The sequence below is a fragment of the Thermobia domestica genome, chromosome 11 (genome assembly GCF_964235325.1).
Source record: "Thermobia domestica chromosome 11, izTheDome1.hap1.1, whole genome shotgun sequence".
Taxonomy (NCBI): domain Eukaryota; kingdom Metazoa; phylum Arthropoda; class Insecta; order Zygentoma; family Lepismatidae; genus Thermobia; species Thermobia domestica.
Genome location: NC_137464.1, coordinates 255,970,512 through 255,995,036, shown reverse-complemented (window position 1 = coordinate 255,995,036; position 24,525 = coordinate 255,970,512). Strand labels below are relative to the sequence as shown.

At 36.1% G+C, this 24,525-nt stretch overlaps 1 protein-coding gene across 2 annotated transcripts in view; it reads left to right on the top strand.

The window, feature by feature from the left end:
- Positions 1–24,525, top strand: part of LOC145664959 (sodium-independent sulfate anion transporter-like) — a 398,697-nt gene that overhangs the window by 287,354 nt on the left and 86,818 nt on the right. For both annotated transcript variants that reach the window (XM_081732100.1, XM_081732101.1), the window contains exon 2: positions 15,347–15,547. In XM_081732100.1, the coding sequence (XP_081588226.1) occupies positions 15,350–15,547 (198 nt within the window). In that variant the 5' untranslated portion in view covers positions 15,347–15,349. The remainder of the gene's footprint in view (positions 1–15,346; positions 15,548–24,525) is intronic.

The window sequence follows — 24,525 nt, the reverse complement described above, 5'->3', positions numbered from 1 at the left end:
AAAACCATTCTATTGCTTTATAGACGTAAAGTAACAATTAATCACAAATATACTTACTATTAAAATATGTTATACATATGTGGTAACTTCTCAATATTTTGCAAACGCAAGCAAACGAACAGAAACGTTAAGAACACAATGAAGTACTATTTATTAGTTACCTGTCTAAATACTTTCTTCTACTAGAAACAAATGTCAAACTTAGCACACACTATCGCGTAAATGAATAGAGATCGGTCAAAAGTAGACTCAGTAAGGGATGCGCACGAGACGAGTCGAGACAGAATTTTCCTGAGAATATCCGAGTCGAGACAGTTCTTCTAATAGAAAAATGCACATTTTTCGAGTCGAGACATCATATTTACAGTACATTTGTGAGACGAGACAGCCTCAAATCTTGTCTCGTGTGCATCCCTAATTCAGATTATCGTTTGTAGCAAGATTCTAGCCGAAATTTATGTGACACAAGCACCCCTGACTATTTGAAAATATTTTATGGTATATAATATGCGGAATTCAAGTTGGGTGCCATGATCATTTAACGCAGTTTTAACACCAATACCAACCTGTAACATTTACTTTTCCTTTGTCCATTTGTCTGTTTGTTACTGCCCTGTCATGATACTTTTTTCTATTAAATACATATGTCAAACACCCTGTCTCATAAACAAATGGTAATGTTTAAAAAATGAGTTCACCTTCACATTTGTGGAAATATAAAGCCTAAACTGAAGTGTAAGATCATAGCCTTTTCCATTAAAAAATGTACGATCCGCAATATAGTGTAATTCAAAATGGCTTCCACGGTGACCACACTCCAAGCCAATGCAGTTTTTGCAATAACACCAATTGCAACAATTGATTTTCCCCCGTCCACGCGTGTCGTTATTATTGTTCTGTCCCAATAATTTTGACTAACCCTGTATGGAGATCCACATGTATGTTCTTACACCAAAATTAAAGAAACGTTTTCAAGATAATATTATTCATATAACACGTATTTTTCTACTTTGATTCAGGGCAGAAATTGAATTTTAGAACTAAGGGAACAGTCATTAATAGATAGTCTGATTGGGCTAGGTCTCGAGAATACAAACTCAGAGATTTGATATGATATGATTTTCACTTTAGCATCCCTTTCAGCAGCGAGGCTGTATGAGATATGGACCTACTGGTTAACGTGGAATTCGTACCACATGAGATCCCGCCGGGAACTGAACCCGGGTCTTCCACGTCTACAAACTCAGAGAGACGCGGTTGAAACAAACTTTAATCGGGAACCGACTTAAGCGATAGGGATTGTTGCAGAACAAACAGGAACCAAACAAAATGAAGATCACCATTCAAGTTTCCTTTTTGTCTCTAATAACCACTGATATTCTTCCTTCTATTGGACAATCACTTATACTTACTAAGGTGGCACTATCCCCTCGTGCATCTTTGATTTCTACTTCTGTTTAGATTTCAGGCTTTCTGGCTGTGGGACTATTTCTACTCGGGCTCTTTCCACTCAAGTCCTTTTTCGCGGGACCCTTTGCATGAGGCTCGACTCGGGCCCTTTTCTCGCGGGGCCGTTTTGACGTGGGGCCCTTTAGAGTAATGTTTTTTGTTGTGGGGCCCTTTTGACCGGGGCCCTTTTGACGCAGGGCCCTTTTTAACGGGGCCCTTTTGACGCGGGCCCATTTGACCCGGGCTCTTTTTACGCGGGGCCCTTTTGACCCGGGTTCTTTAGACGCGGGGCCCTTTTGTCCAGGGCCCTTTTGACCGGGCCCTTTTGACCCGGCCCTTTTGACGCGGGGCCGTTTTGACCGGGGCCCTTTTGACTCGGGGCCGTTTTGACTCTGGCCTTTCTGTCCTCGCCATTTTGTCCGGGCCCTTTTGACATGGAATCACCTGAGCCGAACCAAGAAGTAAGCCGAACCAATAGCTCACCCAAGCAGGCGGTTCGAGCCATCAACTCAGATGAGCCGAGAAGAACCGAGCTGATGGACTCATTTCAACGGAGCTGGCTTGAGCCGACTCGAGCCATCGGCTCAATTCAGCCGATTCGATGGCTCGTTCTAACCGAGCCGACTAGAGCTGTTCGCTCAGTTAAACAAAGCCGAGCCGGTTGACATGACTACCCGGGTTAGTCTTCGGCTTCGTCTCAAGAATTCGTCTGTGCAGTTTGATGGTAAGAACTATAGTATATACTTATAATGGTGCTCTCGACATTTGAGGCTCTCGTTATAGAAAACAAAAGAGTACGGGAAGTTACTACTCTGGATTACAAGAAAATAAAGCAGAAGATAAAAGAAACAAAATGGTCCGAAATTGGAGTGTACACTACAGTATGCCCATCAAAAGCTTTATAAATTCTTCAAACAACAATAGAGAAATGTATAGAAGAATGCACTGTAACGAAAAGGTGTACTAATAAATACAACATACAAATCCAACCGTGGATGACGATGGCTATACCTAACTCAATTAAGAGAAAGGATACTCTTTGGAAAAGAAGTACTCAAAATCCATTCAATTTAGGGCTTCGCGAAAGATACAAGCAATATCGCAATACTTTAAAGAAAGTTATCGAGAATGCCAAAAACACCTATTATATGAATAATCTGATAGAAGCAGGGAATAATATCAAGAAAAAATGGGAAATAATCAAATCAGCAATAAATATTCAAACAAAGGGAAAACATGCGGAAATAAACATCATTAATGAATGTGGAACCCTTATTAATGACCCGATAAAAGTAGCAAATGAGTTCAACAGTTTTTTCGTAGGAGTTGGGACGGACTTGGCGGCCAGTATAAAATCATTACCAGGGGACCTTTCTCACTATATATCTCGAAATGTTGAGGCAAGTCTATTTCTCAGGCCTGTTAGTGAAATTGAAATATGCAGCATAATTAGGGCTTTACCTAACAAATCAAGTACAGGACATGAGAATACAAACAAAAATTATCAAAGATTCTAGCAAGGAAATAGCACCCATTCTTGAACATACAATTAATAGAACTTTAGAAACAGGAATATTCCCTGATGGATTGAAAATCGCGAAAGTAATACCAGTGTACAAAGGCGGTAAGAACACATGTAAAACTAATTACAGACCAATTTCGATACTCCCTATTTTGAGCAAGATATATGAGAAAGTAATCTATTCCAGATTAATAGAGTTCATAACAAAACATAAAATAATAACTCAAGAACAACATGGGTTTCAGAAAAATAAGTCTACAGAACTTGCCATTAATAGTCGTTCAAACTGCATCTCAGATGCTCTTGACGAGAGTAGTTATGTGATAGGTGTGTTTATTGATCTTAAAAAGGCGTTTGATACCGTAAATCACAAAATATTACTGCAGAAACTACAATGTTATGGAATACGGGGAGTCGCTTTCAATCTTATGAAAAGCTATTTAAAGAACCGGTTGCAATACACTAATGTGAATGGACACACATCAACCACAGCACTTGTAAACTGTGGAATTCCTCAAGGTTCCATATTAGGGCCTCGTTAATATATATATTCCTTTTATATATTAACGACTTGCCATGTGTATTGAAAAATTCCCAGTGCTGTTTGTTTGCGGACGATACAGTTATATTCATGAAAGGACCAGAGCTTAAAACAATACAGAAATCGATTAATTTTGAGTTAGACAGATTATCACAGTGGTTTCGAATTAATAAATTAACTTTAAATGTTGAAAAACTAAGTGCGTATTTTTTTAGAAGCAGACATAAAATGCAAAGCATAAATAACTATCCTATTACAATAAGCTCTCAAAAAGTAACAGTTGTTGAAAACATAAAATACCTAGGTGTTTGGTTTGATGAGCACTTCACATGGGAGAAACATTGTTCTGAAATCACGAAAAAAGTTTCGGTACACACTGGGTTATTGTTTAAAATATCAAAAAAATGTTTCCGGAATCTATCGCAAGAATATATTACTATGCATTCATCCACCCATACCTTTCATACGGAATCGAAGCCTGGTATGGACACTTAAGTGCTGAGCTTAAATATAAGCTTCTTGTTCTTCAGAAGAGAGTCATAAGAATAATAAAAAATGAACATTTTCTTGCACATACAGAACCGTTATTCCATGAGCTGAACATACTAAAAGTAGATAAACTTTATCTTTACAGGATAAATTGTCTAATGTACAGAATCCTCAAGAAAGATGCAATTATATTTTCAACACAATTTGTTGAAATAAAACACTCAGTTAGTACACGTGCAAAGACAAACAAAGAACTTGAAAAACCAAAACCACGATTAAGTTATGGCATCAAAAGCATCAGGTACCAATGTATTAAGGCCTGGAATGCCCTTCCCCTAGGTATCAGAGAACTACAAACATTTAGCAAATTTAAAAAACAGCTCAACGAGTATTTAAAAAATTGAGACAATACCATGTTAATGTGTCATTGTTATTGTTATTATTTTTACTATGAAGTAATTAAGTATTTATAACCTCATGTAACTTTGTGTTATCTACATATATTAAGTATTTACCCGCCATCCTATAATATGTAAATAAATTCTGAAAGGGAGAACCACAAACAACAGAAGCTCGGCCTCTCCCTGAATCGCTATAAAGATTGTTAAGTAACTGTTTTGTATTCATATACATATTAATAAATTCTAAATTCTAATATATTGTGGTCTCGTTATCGAGACGAGACGAGATGCGAGTAATGTCCCTTGTCGTGGTCAATACGACACATACAGTATTTCACATTAGTGCTTATACTTCCCGTCTCTTTCGCTTTCTAATCGGGGCATGATTTCAAAACGAGTTAAAATGAGCTGAACGAGCAAGCCATTTATCAAACTCAACTCGACCTCAAAAACAGTGGCTCGGCTCGAAACTCGACTCGAGAAAATTACTTTTGGCTCGACTCGAAACTCGAGTCAGGTTTTAGCTCGACTCGTGCCCATCCCTACCACTGTCCAACTGTCCGCTAATTAATATTGGTACCAACGTATTTACCATCCTCTTAGGTATTGACTAACAACGTCATCTCTCTATGATTTACCGTTCCCGAGATATTGGTCAAAAAATTCAATTTCGGGAGATTTAAGGAGCCATATCTCGGGAACCGTAAGTCATAGAGAGATGATACTTTGCGAGAAACAGAAAGTGTGGATAAAAAGATTTACATGTAGGAACAATCACAGTTATCCTTCCCTCTCCATTCTTTTTAAGTTAGTTCTGGCATCTGAACGTTTAATTATGGAATGATTATTATTAACAAATACGTAAGTTAAGAAAAGTTAATTTTGCTTCCAAGGAGAAAGTCCCTACCAAGCGTATTCCAATTAATCATTGTATAAGCAAATTAAATATGGAATACATTATATTTGTGAGTTCTTTCCTTTCTGACTCCTGCAAGACGACTCCCCATTTTTAAGAAAAGGGTTACAAAAATATCTACAGCACATATTTGGTACTTTTTCAGAACCTGCAATAAAATTACACGAAGAATTAAATCAGATGAAGACTTCCTTTAGTCTTTTACACTTGCAATGTCCACTGAATCTTCAGAATTATTGTCATCTTGGTCTTCTTTTCGGAAGATCGTCCTCAGTCCCACATTACATGTCGAAAAAGCAACATGACTTCATACTTTTGGTCAAATTGCGACCTCGTCTTGGATTCGGACTTATACGATAGTAAAAAAATAATAATAATAATAAATAAAAAGACTATTTAGTGTGGAATCCGAACTACTACTCCGGTTTGTGTCCGTGAAAAATACGGAAAGCAAACAGAGAATTTCATGCACAGAAAGAACTCGCGTTAGCCAGTCACCCGTTACTCACTCGTTACGGATTTTAACGCGTCTGCCCTATAAAGACTTCTAATACTCCATGTTCCAAATCTCATGTCCATTTTCTTTTGCTGAGGTCGTGCCAAGTTATCAGTCCTTGTCCGAGGCTTTTGTGAATATTTCTGAACAAGTCTTGCAAGTAATATAATTCGGAGAAATGAATGAAACTATTTAATAGGGACACAATATCTTCACAAGGAATTTCAATGGTTAAATAGTTTAACGGTTAGTTCCATCGCCCAATGTATGGAAGTTCTATGTTTGATTCTCTTGTCGTTTGGATTCCAGATCAAGCTATAGGTTCATGAATTCGCATGAACCTATAGCTTGATCTGGAATCCAAACGACAAGAGAATCAAACATAGAACTTCCATACATTGGGCGATGGAACTAACCGTTAAACTATTTAACCATTGAAATTCCTTGTGAAGATATTGTGTCCCTATTAAATAGTTTCATTCATTTCTCCGAATTATATTACTTGCAAGACTTGTTCAGAAATATTCACAAAAGCCTCGGACAAGGACTGATAACTTGGCACGACCTCAGCAAAAGAAAATGGACATGAGATTTGGAACATGGAGTATTAGAAGTCTTTATAGGGCAGACGCGTTAAAATCCGTAACGAGTGAGTTAGAGAAATACAGGATGGACCTAGTAGGAGTTCAGGAAGTTAGGTGGGAAGGAAATGGATCTGTGAATTCCGAAAATTTTACGTTCTTTTACGGGGAAGGAAATAAAAATCACCAGTTAGGAACAGGGTTTTTCGTTCACAAACGAGTATTAACAGCAATTAAACGGGTTGAATTTGTTACTCACAGACTTTCTTTTATTACTCTTAAGGGATGGTGGTGTGATATTATTGTTTTAAATGTACATGCCCCAACTGAAGATAAGGATGACGATATAAAATACAGTTTTTACGAAGAAGTGGAACGGATATTTGACCAACTCCCGCGATACCATATGAAAATTCTATTAGGGGATTTCAGTGCTAAGGTAGGACGAGAGGATATTTTCAAACCGATTATAGGGAACGAAAGTCTGCATAGGGAAAGTAATGACAACGGTGTTAGACTCGTGAACTTTGCAACATCCAAAAACTTAATCGTGAAGAGTACAAAATTCCCACATCACGACCTTCATAAATACACTTGGACATCACCAGACGAAAAAAAACACATAATCAAATTGACCACGTTTTAGCAGATAGAAGAAGGCAATCTAGCATAATTGATCCGATCGTTTAGAGGGTCTGATTGTGACACTGATCACTACCTGGTAACAACGATAATACGAGAGAGATTATCGTTGAATAAAGGTAATATTCTATGTCCGAAAACGGAGAGATTTAATTTAAAGAAATTAGAAGAGAGCCAGGTAAGAAAGGAATACCAAATTGAAGTTTCGAATAGATTCTCAGTTTTAGAAGATTCGGAGTGCAATAGTGTTCAGGATACTTGGATTGCAATTAGAGATAGCATTAAAATTTCAGCAAAAGAAAAATTGGGACACACGGAAATACGTAGGAACAAACCATGGTTCGACCATGAATGCATTAAACTAGCAGAGAAGAGAAAACAGGCAAAATTACGCTGGCTACAAAATTCGAATGAAATAAATACACAAAATTTCGCAGATATCAGGCGGGAAACTTTCAAAACTTTTAGAACAAAGAAACGCGATTTTTTGAAAGCTAAAATTAAGGAACTTGAAGATAATAGTAAAAATAAAAACATTCGGGACATGTATAAGGGGATCAGCGAAATTAAGAAAGGCTATCAACCTCGTGCTTATATATTAAAGAAAGCTAACGATGCAGTTCTCACTGATACGGATAGCATCTTAAATAGATGGAAAGATTTCTTTGACGATTTGCTGAACACGCAGCCAAAAACTAATGAGAAAAAGAGATACACACCGCAGAACAGTATATTCCGGAACCCAACCAAATAGAAGTAGAAACCGCTATAAAGATATTAAAGAAACACAAATCTCCGGGTGTAGATGGAATTCCGGCTGAGTTAATTTTAGCTGGTGGCGAAAAATTGTGGAACAAGATACAGAAACTCATTCTCCTTATCTGGAACAAGGAAGCATTGCCACAAGAGTAGAAAGAATCAATTATTGTTCCAATTCATAAGAAAGACAACAAATCTGACTGTAATAATTATCGAAGCTCTTCTGTCAACATCCTATGAAATCCTTTTAAATATTCTATTAGCAAGATTGACCCCCTACGCAGATGAAATTATTGGAGATTATCAGTGCGGATTTAGACGAAATCGATCAACTATCGACCAAATATTTACCATTCGCCAAATACTCGAAAAAAAGGGGGAATACAATACCCCGGTACATCAACTATTTATTGATTTTAGAAAGGTGTCCGACTCGGTTAGGAGAGAAACATTATAGAACTTGGAATACCGAGAAAGCTAATTAGATTAATTAAGATATGCTTGAATGAATCCCAAAGTAAAGTCCAGGTAGGAAAGCTTTTGGCTACGAGCTTTCACGTCGAAAATGGTCTGAAAATAGGAGATGCTTTTATCGCCATTATTATTTAACTTTGTTCTGGAATACGCTATAAGGAAAATCAAAGATAGCAACCAGGGCCTAGAGTTGAACGGTATTCACCAGGTTATGGCATATGCTGATGATGTAAATTTAATAGGGGATGATAGGAGAACAATAGAAAGAAATGCAGAGATCTTGTTAAACGCTTGCAGGGACATGGGTTTAGAAGTAAATGCTGAGAAAACTAAATACATGGAAGTGCGTCGAGACCGTAATACGGTAAATTGTGGATGCGTTAAAATATTAAATAATACTTTTGATAAAGTGAGTAATTTCAAATATCTAGGATCAATATTAACAGACGAAAATCACATTCACGAAGAAATTAAATGTCGACTAAAATCAGGGAATTTGTGTTACTATTCGGTTCAAAATCTCTTGTCGTCGCGAATTCTGTAGAGGAATCGGAAGCTTAAAATATACAAAACGATAATCATGCCTGTTGTTCTGTATGGTTGTGAAACATGTCGCTTAGGCTGATGAAAGAACATAGACTGAAAGTATTTGAGAACAAGATCCTGAGACGAATATTCTGACCCAAGAGGAACGAGAATGGAGAATGGCGAAAACTTCATAACGAGGAACTACATAATTTATATGGTTTACCCAACATTGTTAGGGTCGTTAAGTCTAGGAGTCTTAGGTTGGCAGGTGATGTAGCTAGAATGGAAGGATGTAGAAACGCTTTCAAAGTCTTAACTGAAAGACCAATCGGAAAACGACCATTAGGAAGACCTAGGCGCAGATGGGAGGACAATATTAAGATGGATCTCGCAGATATAAGAATACAGAGTAGAAACTGGATCCAATTGGCTAAGGATAGAAGTCAGTGGAGAGCTTTTGTGAAAGCGGCATTGAACCTCCGGGTTCCATAGGCCATAGAGTTAGTTAGTTAGTTATATTACTTGCAAGACCATTCACTTTATTCTAATGGTTACACTATCAGTTCAATCCTACAACGTATTTGCTTATACGAGCATAACGCGTGTTGCACATCATTAAGTTATAGCATCCCCTGCGGGACGGATACATGCGTTAATGCTGTCTGGAAGTAAGTCGTAGAGGCTTATTGTTGGTTGAAACAAGTCAGTCTATAGCTGGTGTCACTGTATCCTGAGATCTTGTAGATCGCCAGTGGCGCGGAGTTTGTGACCGAACTTGTCCCAAACATGTTCTATTACGAAGAGCTGTGTTGATGTCACTGGCCAGGGAAAAACATCAACATGACATGGACAGTCTACAGACACTCGTGACACATTTGGCTGAGTGTTGCCTTGTTGAAAGATTGTATTAGCATGCACTCGCAGGATGATTAACACATGCGGACGCAGAATCTCACCCACGTATCGTTGTGTCGTCAAATTTTCACGAATTCCTACGGGAAGTGACTGAAAATCACATGGTGCCAGTGGTACTGTAGCACGATGCCAGACGTAATGCCAGTGTGCCGTTTCACAATATAAGTTGATTGTAACCTTTCTCTCCCGCGCTGCTACACATGTACGCGATGGTCATCTGTCGTAATGCAGAATTGAGACTCATCTCTGAACACGATCCATTGTCACTCATGAGGATTCCATGCTGCCTTAGTACGACACTATTCCACATACTGTCCTTTCTGCACAGTTCTTAATGGTAACTTACTAAGGAGATCGGTGCATCATCAATCGAGCTGGTTCCAGTCGTAGAGACACGGTACGATAATGCACAGGGTGTTGTAGAGAGTTCACTAGTTGTGTCCGGATGAAAGGCGCAGACATCATAGGGCTACGTAATGCTTCAACCACAATTCAATGATCAAATGACAAATTGTGGTCTATTGTGGTTGACCGAAACCTTCACATCTTATGTTGCTATCTTCATGTGTAAACTGGACCCAACATCGAACCACCGGAACATCGGAATACTCTTTATTTATTTATTTATTTATTTAAACTCTACCTCCAACAGAGAAAAAATCACTCTATTTAAAGATGGTTTACATTGAAATGCACATATCGTTAAGACATATAAAATAGAGCCGAAAATAAAGTTTAAAAAACATGACTATTAACATCTCTGCGTATTAATACATACGTAACATACAATAAATAGCTCCGAGTGTTACAAAGCGTAAGTACAATCTTTATGTACTTGCTTAAGTAAGTGGAGATATTTATCAGATGGGGGACTGAAATCCATATCCTTGTAATTACATGATGTTTTATTTTGAGTGGAACACATTCTTGGTACAGGCGATTTTTTATATTTAAGATAAGTGGTCTTGACCTTAAATTAGCTTTTCTAGCATTGTATCCCATTTAATATATATCTAGAAGAGATAGTGAAAAAGAGTCTACATGATGATAACGGTATTTCGGTAGAAGGTAGAATGATTATATGCATAAGATTAGCACACGATATGGTGCTTGTTACAGAATCTGCAAAGAAAATCAATAAAATGTTAAAAAGCCTGAGGAAGGGCTTTGAAGAATATGGGATGAAAATAAATGTTAGAAAGACAAAAGCCATGGTGATTGGAACGAAGCGGTCTGGGTCAAATATAAAAGTGGGAGGGGAGAAAATAGAACAAGTGAATAGTTCTCGATATCTGGGTAGTATTCTTAGTATTGACATGAAGTGCAAACGTAAAATAAAAGCAAAGATAGGAATGGCGAAAGAAGTCTTTAGTAGGAAGAAAAGTGTTTTATGGGACCTTAAATAAAGAGTTCAGAAAAAGACCCCATAAAATGCTTCGTGAGGAGTGTTGTACTATATGGGGCGGAAACATGGACATTACGTAACAGTGATGAAAAACGACTGGAAGCCTTCAAAATGTTGGTGTGGAGAAGAATAGAAAGAATTAGTTGGGTGAAGCTGAAAAGGAATGAGAGGATGTTAGAAATGGTGGAAGAGAAAAGAACATATTTAGATATTATTAAGAAGAGGAAGAGAAACTGGTTGGGACATTGCCTAGAAGAAGAAATTGTATCATGAGGGACGTCCTAGAGGGTATGGTGGCAGGAAAAAGAGTGAGGGGCGAAGGGGACTCCAATTAATGGACGATCAAAACAGAAAAATCGTACGTGAAGACGAAGAGGTTAGCAGAGGACCGTGGAGCAGGAGCATGGAAGCTTCTCAGCTGCGGCAAGTAACCTGCCAATAAGAGCAGAATACTTATGATGATGATGATGTGTATTGTATCCTGTTTTTCATACAAGTCGCTATTATCAAAGTCATTAACAACCAATTTATAAGAGAATATTTTGTCAGCCTTTCCAACAACCTGTTATATTCAAACCCAATCGGATATCTTCTATAAGAAACTCTGTTCAAAATATAGAAATCGGAGAAATCATTTTTGAGCTTCCTGAAGCCTCTCAAGTGTAATTATTGGGAAATGATTAAACGGCTTTCTAAAAATACTGGAGATGTTTTGTTAATGCTTTCAAGTCTCACCCTAAACGAAGGAAAAATTCCAACTACACTTCATCACGGGAGAAAGTGGGCAGTGTTTTAGGTGGCTAAGAAGATGGGGACCGACTGACTCCCGGGATACAGATTCAACTCTACGAGATGCAAACTGCATCCTCGGAGGGCGGAGAAGTGGTAGTACTGAGGATGCCTTCTTGTCCTTAGGAGGGGAAATTGTCCTAAAAGGTGGATGAACTACAAGGTGATCAACGATAGTGAGTGGAAAGGAAATGGAAATAAATCCACATTTTTTCCAGGAAGGTCGAGGGAGAAGATAAATATATAATGATGGTTCTTCCTTAAGTAAAACATTCTGGAGGTGAAATAGTCCCGTTCGGATCTTCAGTTGGGGACTACTCTCGGAAGAATCATCAGAGGAGAAAATACACATAGGAATCTGGAACATACGAACTTTATGACGTGAGCGTAAACTTGAAAATTTGAAAGTGGAAATTGATAAATGTAAAGTGAATATAGTGAGCTTGAATGAAGTGAGATGGTCAGGAAAAATTGAGATAGTATAGAGAAATTATACAATATTCTATTCGGGTAGTGCTAAGACTGCGAAGGTGTCGCAATAGCAATGAAGAATGAAGTAGCAAAATAATCGTAATAATCCTGGAATCGTAACAAAATTGGAAAAACTGCAGTGACGGCTTGATGTTTGTAAAATTAAGTGCAAAAGCATCGCTTCAGTGATAATACAAATGTATATTCCAATAACCGACCTTGACGACAATGAAGTAGAAGTAATATTTAAAAAGATTAGAGAGATATTGCATCAGGAGGGAGAGGGTTAACGCCATAGTAAAGGGAGTAGGAGCTACGAATAAGATAGTAGGACCATTTGGACTAGAGAGAAGAAATGCTTGAGGACAAATATTTATCCCTTACTGTAGGCAATATGATATGCTGGTGACAAATAGGTAGTTTAAGAAAAGAAGAAACAAGCTGTACACTTGGCAAACTACAGGAAATAAGAAACGCTACTAAATCGATTACATTCTTGTCAAGCAATGTTTCAGGAATAGTGTACGAGACGTGAAGACACTACCCGAAGCAGACATTGATTAGGATCATAATCTCCTAGTAGCGGAAGTGCAAACCTGTTTACAGTCAACGAAGAAAAATGGAAGCAGAAATGGAAAAGAGTGACCAAGAAATGTGGAAAGTAATGTGAAAGAAGTGATTGAAAAAATCTTTACATTGGGCGATATGGTTGGTAACATAGGAAATAGATGGGGAAAAGTTAAATAGATTCTACTAGACACACTCCACAGCGACATTGGCAGCGAGCACCAAGAAAATCATGAATAACTCAAGCGATGCTTAAGAAGATGAAGGAAAGAAGAAGGGCGAAAAACATGTACACCAAAGAACACAGAAGGCTAAATAATGAATTGAGAAGACCCTATAATTTGTATCGAAAAGTTCACAAGCATATAGACCATCATGTAACTACGTTTCAGAAAGAACTATGATATAACAGTTACTGCTAGTGGTATACAGATTCAATCAATCCACGTTTTGTATTCAATCCACGTATATTCTGATAATGTATTGAAATTGAAATATCATCAACACTCCTAATCTACTTATATTTGGTAATATCATCAGTTGATCTAAATACAGTAATACTTCTATCCCCATCACGCTTCTTTAGTTTTATACTCCCTGTATTGTCTTTCCATAGATATGCATACCCCCTTTCCTTCTTGCCTCTTCTTGTCCCAACAAATATTCATTTTATAAAAAAAATGTCAGACTTTGATATATATATATACAAAAGGAGAGAGAGAGAGAGAGATTTACAATCAAACCTATGTCAATTATATTTAGGTTTCTCTTGGCCTGAATTTCCGAAATATTTCGTCCATATCTGCCCTCCTTACAAACTACACAATGATTCCCTCTTCTAAATGATTTGGTAATTTTTAAGCCTAAGACATGCATCCATTTGCTCGTTTGAATTTTTGACGTCTAATGCACGACCTACATCCTTTACATTATTACAAACATTTTCATTGTTTTGTTCAGCATTCCCATATATTTCAATAGTATTACGACGCCTATCTTGTTTAAGTTCTTCCAGTTGGAGACACGTTTCATTCAGGTCATTTCTTTATTGCAGATTTTCTCCCTTCAGCTGTTCAATTTGTTGTTAACATTCACTTAACTTGACTCACTGATTTTCTTTAATTCAGCATTCTCATCAAGTTTTTCATGTTTTATAAGTTACCCAAGTCTCATTCAGTTTCTGTACTTGATTCATGCAGATTGTGAAACTCCTTTTTATAGTTCCGATAATGATTTGTGAAAATCCCCAATGGTTGGATATCCTGTTGGCTGTGGACTTTCATTATAGAATTCTTATGTCCCACATCGCTCTCACTTAAACTTACACATTTCAAACGGTTACATTTTAAACACTCAGAGCACATTTCGATGGTTCTTGCCTTGAGATCAAGTATTACACTTCGAACACGCACTCATGCTTGAGTGATTCAATGTATCGATCTCTCGAGAATATGCGCACTCCAATCGCTGAATCAGTTACCTGGTAGTATTGGCACTGATATCGATTCCGTTTGTTTTCTTATTTTCATTTGAAAAATACACTTTAACAAGCGTTATTTCAGTATATATGTTTCTTGAACACAGTTTAGTTTAATAAACGTGGACATTAACATAGGCATCTATATAGAAGGCATGTCCAGAAAGTATGTTTCCTTAGGATGGTAAACATAAAGAATATACAGCGATCTTGTAACACTTATTGCCACAGATACATTACAGATGGCACTATTTTCAACGTATCCACCATCGGAATTCAGACACTTGTCATACCGTGGGATCAAATTTTATGTCGAAAAATCAGAGTGATGGAATGGTGTGGAACCAGTGCAAGTTCCTTCAGGGCCCACCTAGCACACAATGTCTTGAAACCCACGTGTGTGTCGTGACAAATTCGTCTAACAGAGTTCGGAAAATCTGTGGGAACTGGCTGAGGTCAGGTATCGTGAAGCGATATATATATATATATTTTTAAGAATGCAGTGCCGCACCATGTTTTAAGGTCCTCTGCCACAAGAAATGGCCGCAATTCCCGGTCCTAGTTGCACGAAAATTGTCACGACACACGTGAGTCTCAAATAGTTGTGTGCTAGATGAGTGCTGAAGCAACTCGTGCTAGTTGTACACTCAGGCAGCAAACTTTTACATGAGAATACAAAACTTGATTCCACTATGCGATAAATATCAGAATTCCGTTGGTGAATGTGTTGAAAAGTAGTACCATCTGTACTGTATCTGTGGTAATAAATGTTCCAAGGTCACTGTGTCTCCTTCGTGCTTACCGCTCTAGGGAAACTTACTTTCCGGATACGCCCCATAGAATTGTATCAGCCTCCATATAATGTAATAGTTTTGTTATAAATATAAACGTGCGTTATAATATAATATAATCTTTATTTATTAGGTCATGATACTCACTTCCAAAGACTGCCTCTCCAAAACTTGTAACAAGAGATTACTGCTAAGACGCATTCCCATATTATCATGGTTACCTCGCTATTCGTTAGATGATGCTGTGTCTGATTTAGTAGCTGGTATCACTGTTGGGCTGACGTTGATGCCACAAGCTATTGCGTATGCTGCACTCGCCAATCTCGGACCTCAGGTAAGTAGGTCTATAAGTTGTTAAAACTGTGCAGTGCGATTTTTTAAATCTCTCTCTCTCTCTCTCTCTCTATATATATATATATATATATATATATATATATATATATATATATATATATATATATGGCCTATGTTTAGCAGAAGGGGTCCAGCTCTTTTCTCTAAAAAATGTTACAATTTTGATCATTTCTGTTCACATTCGGTTAGTTTAGGGTAGGTTAGGTTAGGTTAGGCTAGTGTAGTTTATGTTATATTAGTGTAGGGGCCCCGTATAATTTTCCAAAAGATGATAGAATTTTGCTTATTTCTAGCAATATTAGGTTAGTTTAGGTTAGTTCAGGTTAGCTTAGCTTAGTTTATGTTAGGTTACGTTATGTTACGTCTAAGTACTTGCATCATTCATTTCTCCTGTAAATTTTGTGTTTTTTACGTGCTTCTGGACCCCTTGTACTAAACATACTCCATATAAGTTGTTTTCTGTAAATTTGCAGGAAACATGTGCAAATTTGTTGTCAATCATAGGGCGTTGTTTTGGCGATAAACATACAAACTCTTATTTATACATTATATATATTGAAAATTTCTACGTTGAGCCCCTTTGGTTCCATCCAAAAGTAGCCAATTTAGACAGGTGTCCAACTTATAGAGAAGGGTGTATTTTAAAGCAGAAACTATTTGAGAATGTATCATAATCACTTATGATACAGTAACTTCTACACAAACTATTATGGATTGTAATATAACCACTTCTGGTGCAGTAACTGCTGGAACTTATCTACCTATCACTTTGTAATTTATTTTGTAAATAATATATAATAAAAATTATTTATTGTATAATAAATATGTATCCTATATTGACATTCGTATGCTACTTTAAATGTTGCAACTTCAATATGCCAATTAGAATACTACAGGACGCTTGATTTTGTCAGAGTAAATGTAAGTTAAACGAGTAAAGACATAGCAGCCATTTTGGGAATTGTTTCAGCCATCTTGGTTGGCTACTTTTCTCTTTCAGCGTTGTACAGTCAGAAACAATATTAAGTAAAGGTTGGAAGTATAAGAAATAATAGCTCCTACTTAATATTGATTCTGATTGTACATTGGCCATTTCATTCTCGATTGGAGAATTGGTGGACTTTCTCGTACAATTTCCATTTATTTTAGATTTGTTGATCGAGTGTCTTTAAGGGGCCGCGGTGGCGCAGTGGTAGAGCGTTCACCTCTTGTGCATGGGGTCCCGGGTTCAAACCCTGCTCCTGCCAAGTGAACTTTGTGGTGGACAAACACCGTGTGCGTGTGTTTCCTCGGGGCTCTCTCGTTTCCTCCCATTTTCTTCATTCCACCATTTCATTCATTTCTCATCATCACCGTCTCCTTTAGCCTAGCCGGCATAATAATGGGACGTAAAACTCAAAAAATTCATTTCATTTTTACGAGTGTCTCTTTACTTGCCTTACTTCCACAATTTGCTTGGCGTCACTTGTCTGCATGCCTCAACAGCAATTCTGAAAATTCTCAAAAAAAAAAGTTTATGGTAATTAATTAACTATACAGTAAATAGTACAGAAGAGTTCAGCTCAAAGTGAAAATGTAATAACATAACTTGTGTCTTCTTTCTCTCGTTTCAATGCTCTGCAACTTGTCTCTGTTCTGCTCCCTCTAATATAAAAAATGTCTTCTCTTTCCATACTTTTAACTAATTAGCTGGTGTCAACTTTAGGATCGCTGTCTTCCACTTTTTCTTTTTTTTGTCTTGTATCCACTGTGATACCACATTGCACCTTATCTTCCTTCACATACACACTCACACACTCAATGTACTTCCTCTTTGGTTCACCTCGCGCTCGTTTCCCATTCAGTTCTATAGCATCCACTCGGTCAGCTATGTACATAACTCGTATTTCAAAGGTCCCCTTACCACATGCCTATACCATTGAAGTCTCGTTTCCCATTCAGTTCTATAGCATCCACTCGATCAGCTATGTATTTCAAAGGTCCTCTTACCATCCAATTCTCGTTTCCCATTCAGTTCTATAGATCAGCTATGTATTTCAAAAGTCCCCTTACCACATGCCCATACCATCGAAGTCTATTTTCTTGCAGTTTTTCCATTACTCGTCTCACTTTTACTGTTACTTGAATCACTTCATTTCTCACTCCCGCGTCACTCTACATCTTCCTCTCAGCAACATACAACTTATTTTCCTCTCTCTCTTCTACATCGTTCAACATTCTACTTCGTATAATCTGGCAGGTCTCACTACTGTTTTGCAAATGTTTCTTTTTTTAAGTATTAGTACCCTACAGTTCACAAGACTCCTGACATTTCTCTCTATTTTGTTCAAACTGCTAATTCTGTTGTTTCCATTATATTCCTGTATTCTCCTGTATTGTTGATCCCAAGCACTGAATTTCTTAGTCTGAATTTCTCTTCTCCTTCTTCTTCGTCCAGGCGTATTCTTTACTTCCGATTTCATTTTTGTGGTTTGGGCAATGCAGATATTCTATCTTAGTTTTATTGATTCTAAGCACTTTGCTCTCGAACGCTCTTCTCCAGGTGTAACTAACTTGTCTTGAGTACTCCCTTACTCTTACTAATCAGCACAATGTCGTCAGCAAATAGCATAATCCGAAGTGCTAAAACTTGGATATCCTTTATAATCTCATCCATCACAACTGTAAGAAGATATGGACTAGTCCATACATGTTGGAGTCCCACTTCAAATGTGAACTCTTCCGTTGTTCCATACGCGCTCCTCACTCCTGTCCGACATCCATCAGACATATCTTGAATTATATACATATATATATGTTCAAGACGGATTCTTTCTTCAGTGTCCACCAAATTAGACCCGGTGTGCACTCTATCGTTTGCTTTCTCTAAATCGATGAAAATCATATGGTGATCCTTCTTTTATTCTGTGCACTTTTCCATTAGCATTCTAAGTGCGAACATTTGTTCCACTGTTCCGAACGTTCTGGCATGAAACCCAAATTGGTTCGCTGTTATTTCGATCTCTTCCCTCAATCTTGCTTCTATCACCCTCACCCATGGCTTTATTACTAGTATATGGCTCATGAGTTTATAGACTGTACATCAATCGATGTTCCTAGTTTCAATTTTACGCTCAGATCTAAAAACCATAGGTAAATCATTCAAGGGATCGCACATAGGTGAAACAACTAAAAATTTTAACATAGGTATGAACCTGAAAAGACAACAAAATTTGCAAAATTCGGTATGCCATATATGCCCCTTACCAAGATATTGATGGATCAACCCAATTAAGATGCCCGAAATGATTGGTGGGGGAAAGAACAATTTTAGATATAAGAAGAGAAACTGGTTGGAACATTGACTAAACGGAACTGTATCATGAGGGATGTGCTAGAGGGTATGGTGGCAGCAAAGAGAGGGAAGGAGTGAAGGAAACTACAATTAATGGATGATATCAAAACAGAGAAATCGTACGTGAATACGAAGAGGTCAGCGGAAGACCGTGGAGCATGGAAGCTTCTTAGTTGCGGCAAGTGACCTGCTAATGATGGCAGAATACCTATGACGATAATGATGAACCAAACTTTAGATGGAAAAATATAAGTAAACAACTCAACAACTCATGAAAAGGGACAATTTTGAGAGGTCAATTACCAGCCCTTGGGAGTAACATGTTCTCATGCTGAAACTTAACAGAGGAGCAGGTGTTCTCTGGTGATAGTCATACTCCCCTGGAGGGATACAGGGTAGGTCAACAGTTTCAGATTGCACCCCTGGTAAAATATAGAGTTATTCGAAGTCAAATGGATTCAAAAGACCTAATTAATAAGTCTCTGCTGTAGAGATAGAAGCTGTAAAAAATGGATCCTCAAATGTAGAAAAGAGTTCAGTGAAAGACCGTGAAACATTTCAGGAAATGTATGTAAATTCGCAGCCCAACATTTGAATTCAGTTTGCTTTAAGATCTGGCTGTTCAGTTCTTTCATTTTCTCTGTTTATAAATGGGAACTGGCTACGTAAACGGTATAGCTCACGCTTTCAGTAGCCAGTAACATATTACAGGACACATTATGACTTTGGAAAAGGATTTCATTTCATGTGTTCCCACACTGACAACCAGCTTTAATTTTTTTCGGAAGGGGTAAGTTGTTGGGAGAGAGTTTTTTTTATACACGGATTATAATTGTCTTTATATTCTTTAATCTACATTATAATACACTATGTCTGGAGGAGCGGATGATACCCCAGGCAGTTGGCGCCTTCCCCCTTGCCCCTGTCTTGCATCGTCATTGCCGAAAACTAATAAATTACCAATTTATTTCGAGGGTTATAATTAATATTACTGGTCCCTATGGTTCTCCTGGTAGCCAATCCTTAATACAGGCCAATTTGCGTCTCATAAATTTGATAATATTATGGTTCAGCTTTGTAACTTCAAATGAAAGATCATTTATAGAATATGACATTTTAAGTAATTAAGATTTTATTTGTTCCCAGAAACAGTTCATTTATACCAATTGTTTTTATACAGGTCTAATACAACTATACACTCAATATTTTACACATTAAAATCGAAAGAATTATGGAACTTTTTATTGACCCACGACAACTCTGGTTCTTTCGTCTCCTTTCAAAATTAGCGAAATTTCTACTACATACGCCTCCAGGAAGATGACAGAGGAACCCTTCCCTCCTAAACGAATTCCTAAATACGTGCCTGTTTATACCTGTAAGTGTTGAGAATTCCAACCAATCATGAAACATCATTCTGCTCAGAACCGAATTATAAGTAACTACAAACTAGTTGAAAGATATTAGAACTACAATCTAGTACTAGAACTAGTTTGTAGTGATAGAAACTATATTTTCTAGAGTTTTTGTCTAGAACAAACACGATAAATAACAGGAGAAAAATAAGAAAGAAGTAAGTTGTGAATCAGTTTCTAGCCATAAAGGCTAGTCAGTGGCGAATGCATATCTTTTATTCGGATCTAAAAATTGTTTGCAGATCATCAATATTAATGTGATAATTTCATATCATTAGTTTGTTCCCATTGAATAAAAAGTATTGTTGTGGCCCAGTATTTAATCATATTTAAGTAAGAGTTTTTTTAAAAAATCTTAATTTTGTTTTAGAAAAGACAAAACTCTGAAAATTTGTTACAAAATTTATATTTTTATGTAACTAGTAAGTATAAATAAATTTACTTAATATGCTAACAATATACATATATTTATGTAATGTAAATCTTCATTCCATAAAGTGCACGTACACATTTTTTTCTGATGAAATTTCGTTTATATAATTTAAAAAGAAAAAAAACATTAAATTATACTGTACAAACGTCATTTTGTAGCTAAATCAGGCTTAACCTAAGCAAAAATCCTAATATAAGTAACATCGAAAATAGCAGTCATTACAAAAGACATTATTCTACGCTATAATCATCATAAACCTCTAAAGAAAACACCTCCATTACTCAATAGCCTATGCTATTATACATCAAAATTCGTAAGCTATCTATGTAAAATAATAATAATAATAATAATAATAATAATAATAATAATAATAATAATAATAATAATAATGGTGTACTAGGTTCTCACCAAGTAACTACAAAAAAGTAATAAAAATTAAGCAATAAAGGTTAATCTTATTCACGATACTTAAAGCAACACAAAAAAACATAATTCATTTATTAATTACTCTATTAAAGCTTATGTTATCTATTTATTCTCCGTACTTACCCTATAATGTATTTTACCAATACATTAATAAAATTCTTGTTTCTCTATGGTACACATTTTCACAATTATTTTTAATACAATATGAAGAGCTTGACAATATACGACTTGAGGAAGGTCTGGAGGTTTTATAGAGAAAAACGCTCCTCTAAGTTACACATGTAATGGGCTTTAGAGATAATAAGGCATATTCAGAGTCACTCTCATAGTGATGTGAGGTGGAAAATTTTCCGCTATATTTTTCCGGAAAATTTTCCGTTCTAAGAAAATATCAGTAATCAAGTAACAATTCCCCAGTATTCATAAAATTGATTGAATTCATGTATAGAAATGTTAAAAAGTGAAAAGTCGTTTAAAGAATCTGATTTTTTTTGGCTCAGACAATTTTCAGTACTATGTAGGAACAAGTTAAACAATTTTTCATGAAATATTTTCTGTCTTATATGGAAAAATTGAAGAACTTTTTATGAGTCGGAAATTTTTTATCATTTTGAAGCAAAAAGTAAAACAACTTTTTGTGAATCAGAAAGTTTTATTGGTCTGTAGAAAGAAGTGAAAGGAATTTTCATAGATCGGATAATTTTCATCACTATGTAGAAACAAGTGGAAAAAACTTTTCATAAGCCGGACAATTTTGGATATTATGTATAGTGGTGTTAGGTGAAAAATTTTCCACTATATTTAACTGCACATTCAGCTGCAAAATTGAATTTCTGTAGAGGAAAGTTAGTCAGCAACAAATTATAATTTTCCTATTAGCTTTCGTGAAACGAACAATTTTCTAATATTTCAAGTTGGAAAGTAAAATTTTACAGTGTTTCTCTTTCTCTCTTCATCTGCGAGCTTCTTCGTTGCTAAACGGTTAGCATACGCGCCTTTGGCATGGAAGACCTGGCTTCGATTCCCAGCGGAAGCTCATGTAGTTCGGATTCCACGTAAATCAGTTGGTCCCGTCTTATATAGTCGCGCTGTTGAAAGGGACGTTAAACTCAAAATCAACTCAATTCCACTCCTCTCTTTCTCTCTCTCTTTGTGTGTGTGTGTGTGTGTGTGTGTGTGTGTGTGTGTGTGTGTGTATGCAAAGAGCAGAGAACATGAGTTCGTAGAGTACAAATATCCCATTCTATTATTTAAAATTTCAATTTATTAAAAGTCATGAATATTTTCTGATTCATAAAAATATACTCCACTTATTCCTACATCGTTGTTTAGCCGTAAAATTTATTGGTAATAAATATTGTCTTAAAAAGTTTCATGAAGCGAAAATCTAACGATTTTTTATTTCAATAATGTTTCAAAAACTTCAATGTGTTCTTCCCTCAGAATCAACCATTGATCTTACAATATTAGATTTCGTCAGTTTAATACGCATAAGACGGTTTTCTCATAGCTTTACTACTTTTATAGATTTATGTACTGCAACATTTATAAATAACTAGATATAATACAAAGTGCCTACTGTAAATTTTTGACTACCCAAAATTCGAGTTTAAGTAACTCATGAAAGCAAATACTGACAATTTTCAGAAAATAAACATTTATTTATTCATATATTCATTCAGAATAGAAAGTGACATATAACTAATAAGGAAGCTGATTTGTGTAGTTGTTCTTTCAATTAAATAATAAATAATAAAAGAAACATAAAAAGCAGCACTATAAGTGCTGCGTTCTAAAAGCAAGTAATTTCATTTTAATTTCCAAAATAAAAAACATATTTCTTATATATATATACATATACTTGTTCTATCGAATCGTCATTATTTCTAATACATTTTTATACATAATAATGGTAGTTTTACAATACGAATATATGCTCTAAGATGTTAATTATACAAAATTCCAATATTGAAATCATGTCTTACGAGTGTTAAGCAGAATAAAATCATTTTCTAAAGATTATTTTCTGTTACAAAATGACCTTCATAAGGAACTTTTATGTAGTTGTTTCATGACATAGGCAGGCCTACATGTGAAAAAGTAGTGGAATTTTCTGTTTCTGAATTTCATAAATTCACAAAGGTTTCTTTTCAATTTCTTGTTACATTTTAAATATGGAATGGGATATTTGTTCTCTACGAACTCGATGTATGTTCCCTGCACTTTACATACACACACACACACACACACAGAGAGAGAGAGAGAGAGAGAGAGAGAGAGGGAGAGAGAAAGAGAAACACTATATATTTTTACTTCCCAACTTGAAATATTAGAAAATTTTCTGGTTTCCGAAAGGTAATTAGAAAATGGTAATTTGTTGCTGTCTAACTTTCCTTTACAGGAATTGAATTTTATAGCTGAATGTGCTGTTAAATATAATGGAAAATCTTCCACCAAACACTATACATAATATCCAAAATTGTCCGGATTATGGAAAGTTTTTTCACTTATTTCTACATAGTGATGAAAATTTTTCTATTCATGAAAATTCCTTTCATTTGTTTCTACAGAGCAATAAAACTTTCTGATTCACAAAAAGTTGTTTTACTTATTACTTCAAAATGATGAAAATTTTCCAACTCATAAAAAGTTCTTCAATTTTTCCATACAAGACAGAAAATATTTCGATTCATGAAAAATTGTTTAACTTGTTCCTACATAGTACTGAAAATTGTCTGAGCCACGTAAATTTTCAGATTCTTTAAACGATCTTTCAATTTTTAACATTTCTATACATGATTTCATTCAATTTTATGAATATTGAGGAATTGTTACTTGATCACTGATATTTGTTAAGAACGGAAAATTTTCCGGAAAAATATAGAAGTAAAATTACAACCTCACATCACGGCTAAACAACTATGTAGGAATAAGTGGAGTATGTTTTTATGAATCGGAAAATTTTCATCACTGCACTCTCACATATCATTACCGTCATACTAAGGTTCTTATAATATATGTTAGTGGAACTTTTTAGTATAATGCTAGGAATGTGTCAGAACGACTCTGAATACGACCAAATATGTCTTGATAATTGATTTTGGAAGTGCATTTCTGATGCCATATTTCATGCCCGGTTTCAGTAGCTTACCAACCACTCATTTTATGGGAGGTAAAATGTTGTGTTACCAGCTACCTGAAGCGCGAAAGATTACCGTTTGTGTAGTCTACTTTATATCCCCCGTTCCCAACACATCACCAAAATGAATCCGCTCTAGCAACATCTCTTGGCTTAATGTGGGAGACAGTCCAGCTAGCGCCAACTATTAGCCTGATTATGAACTATTAGT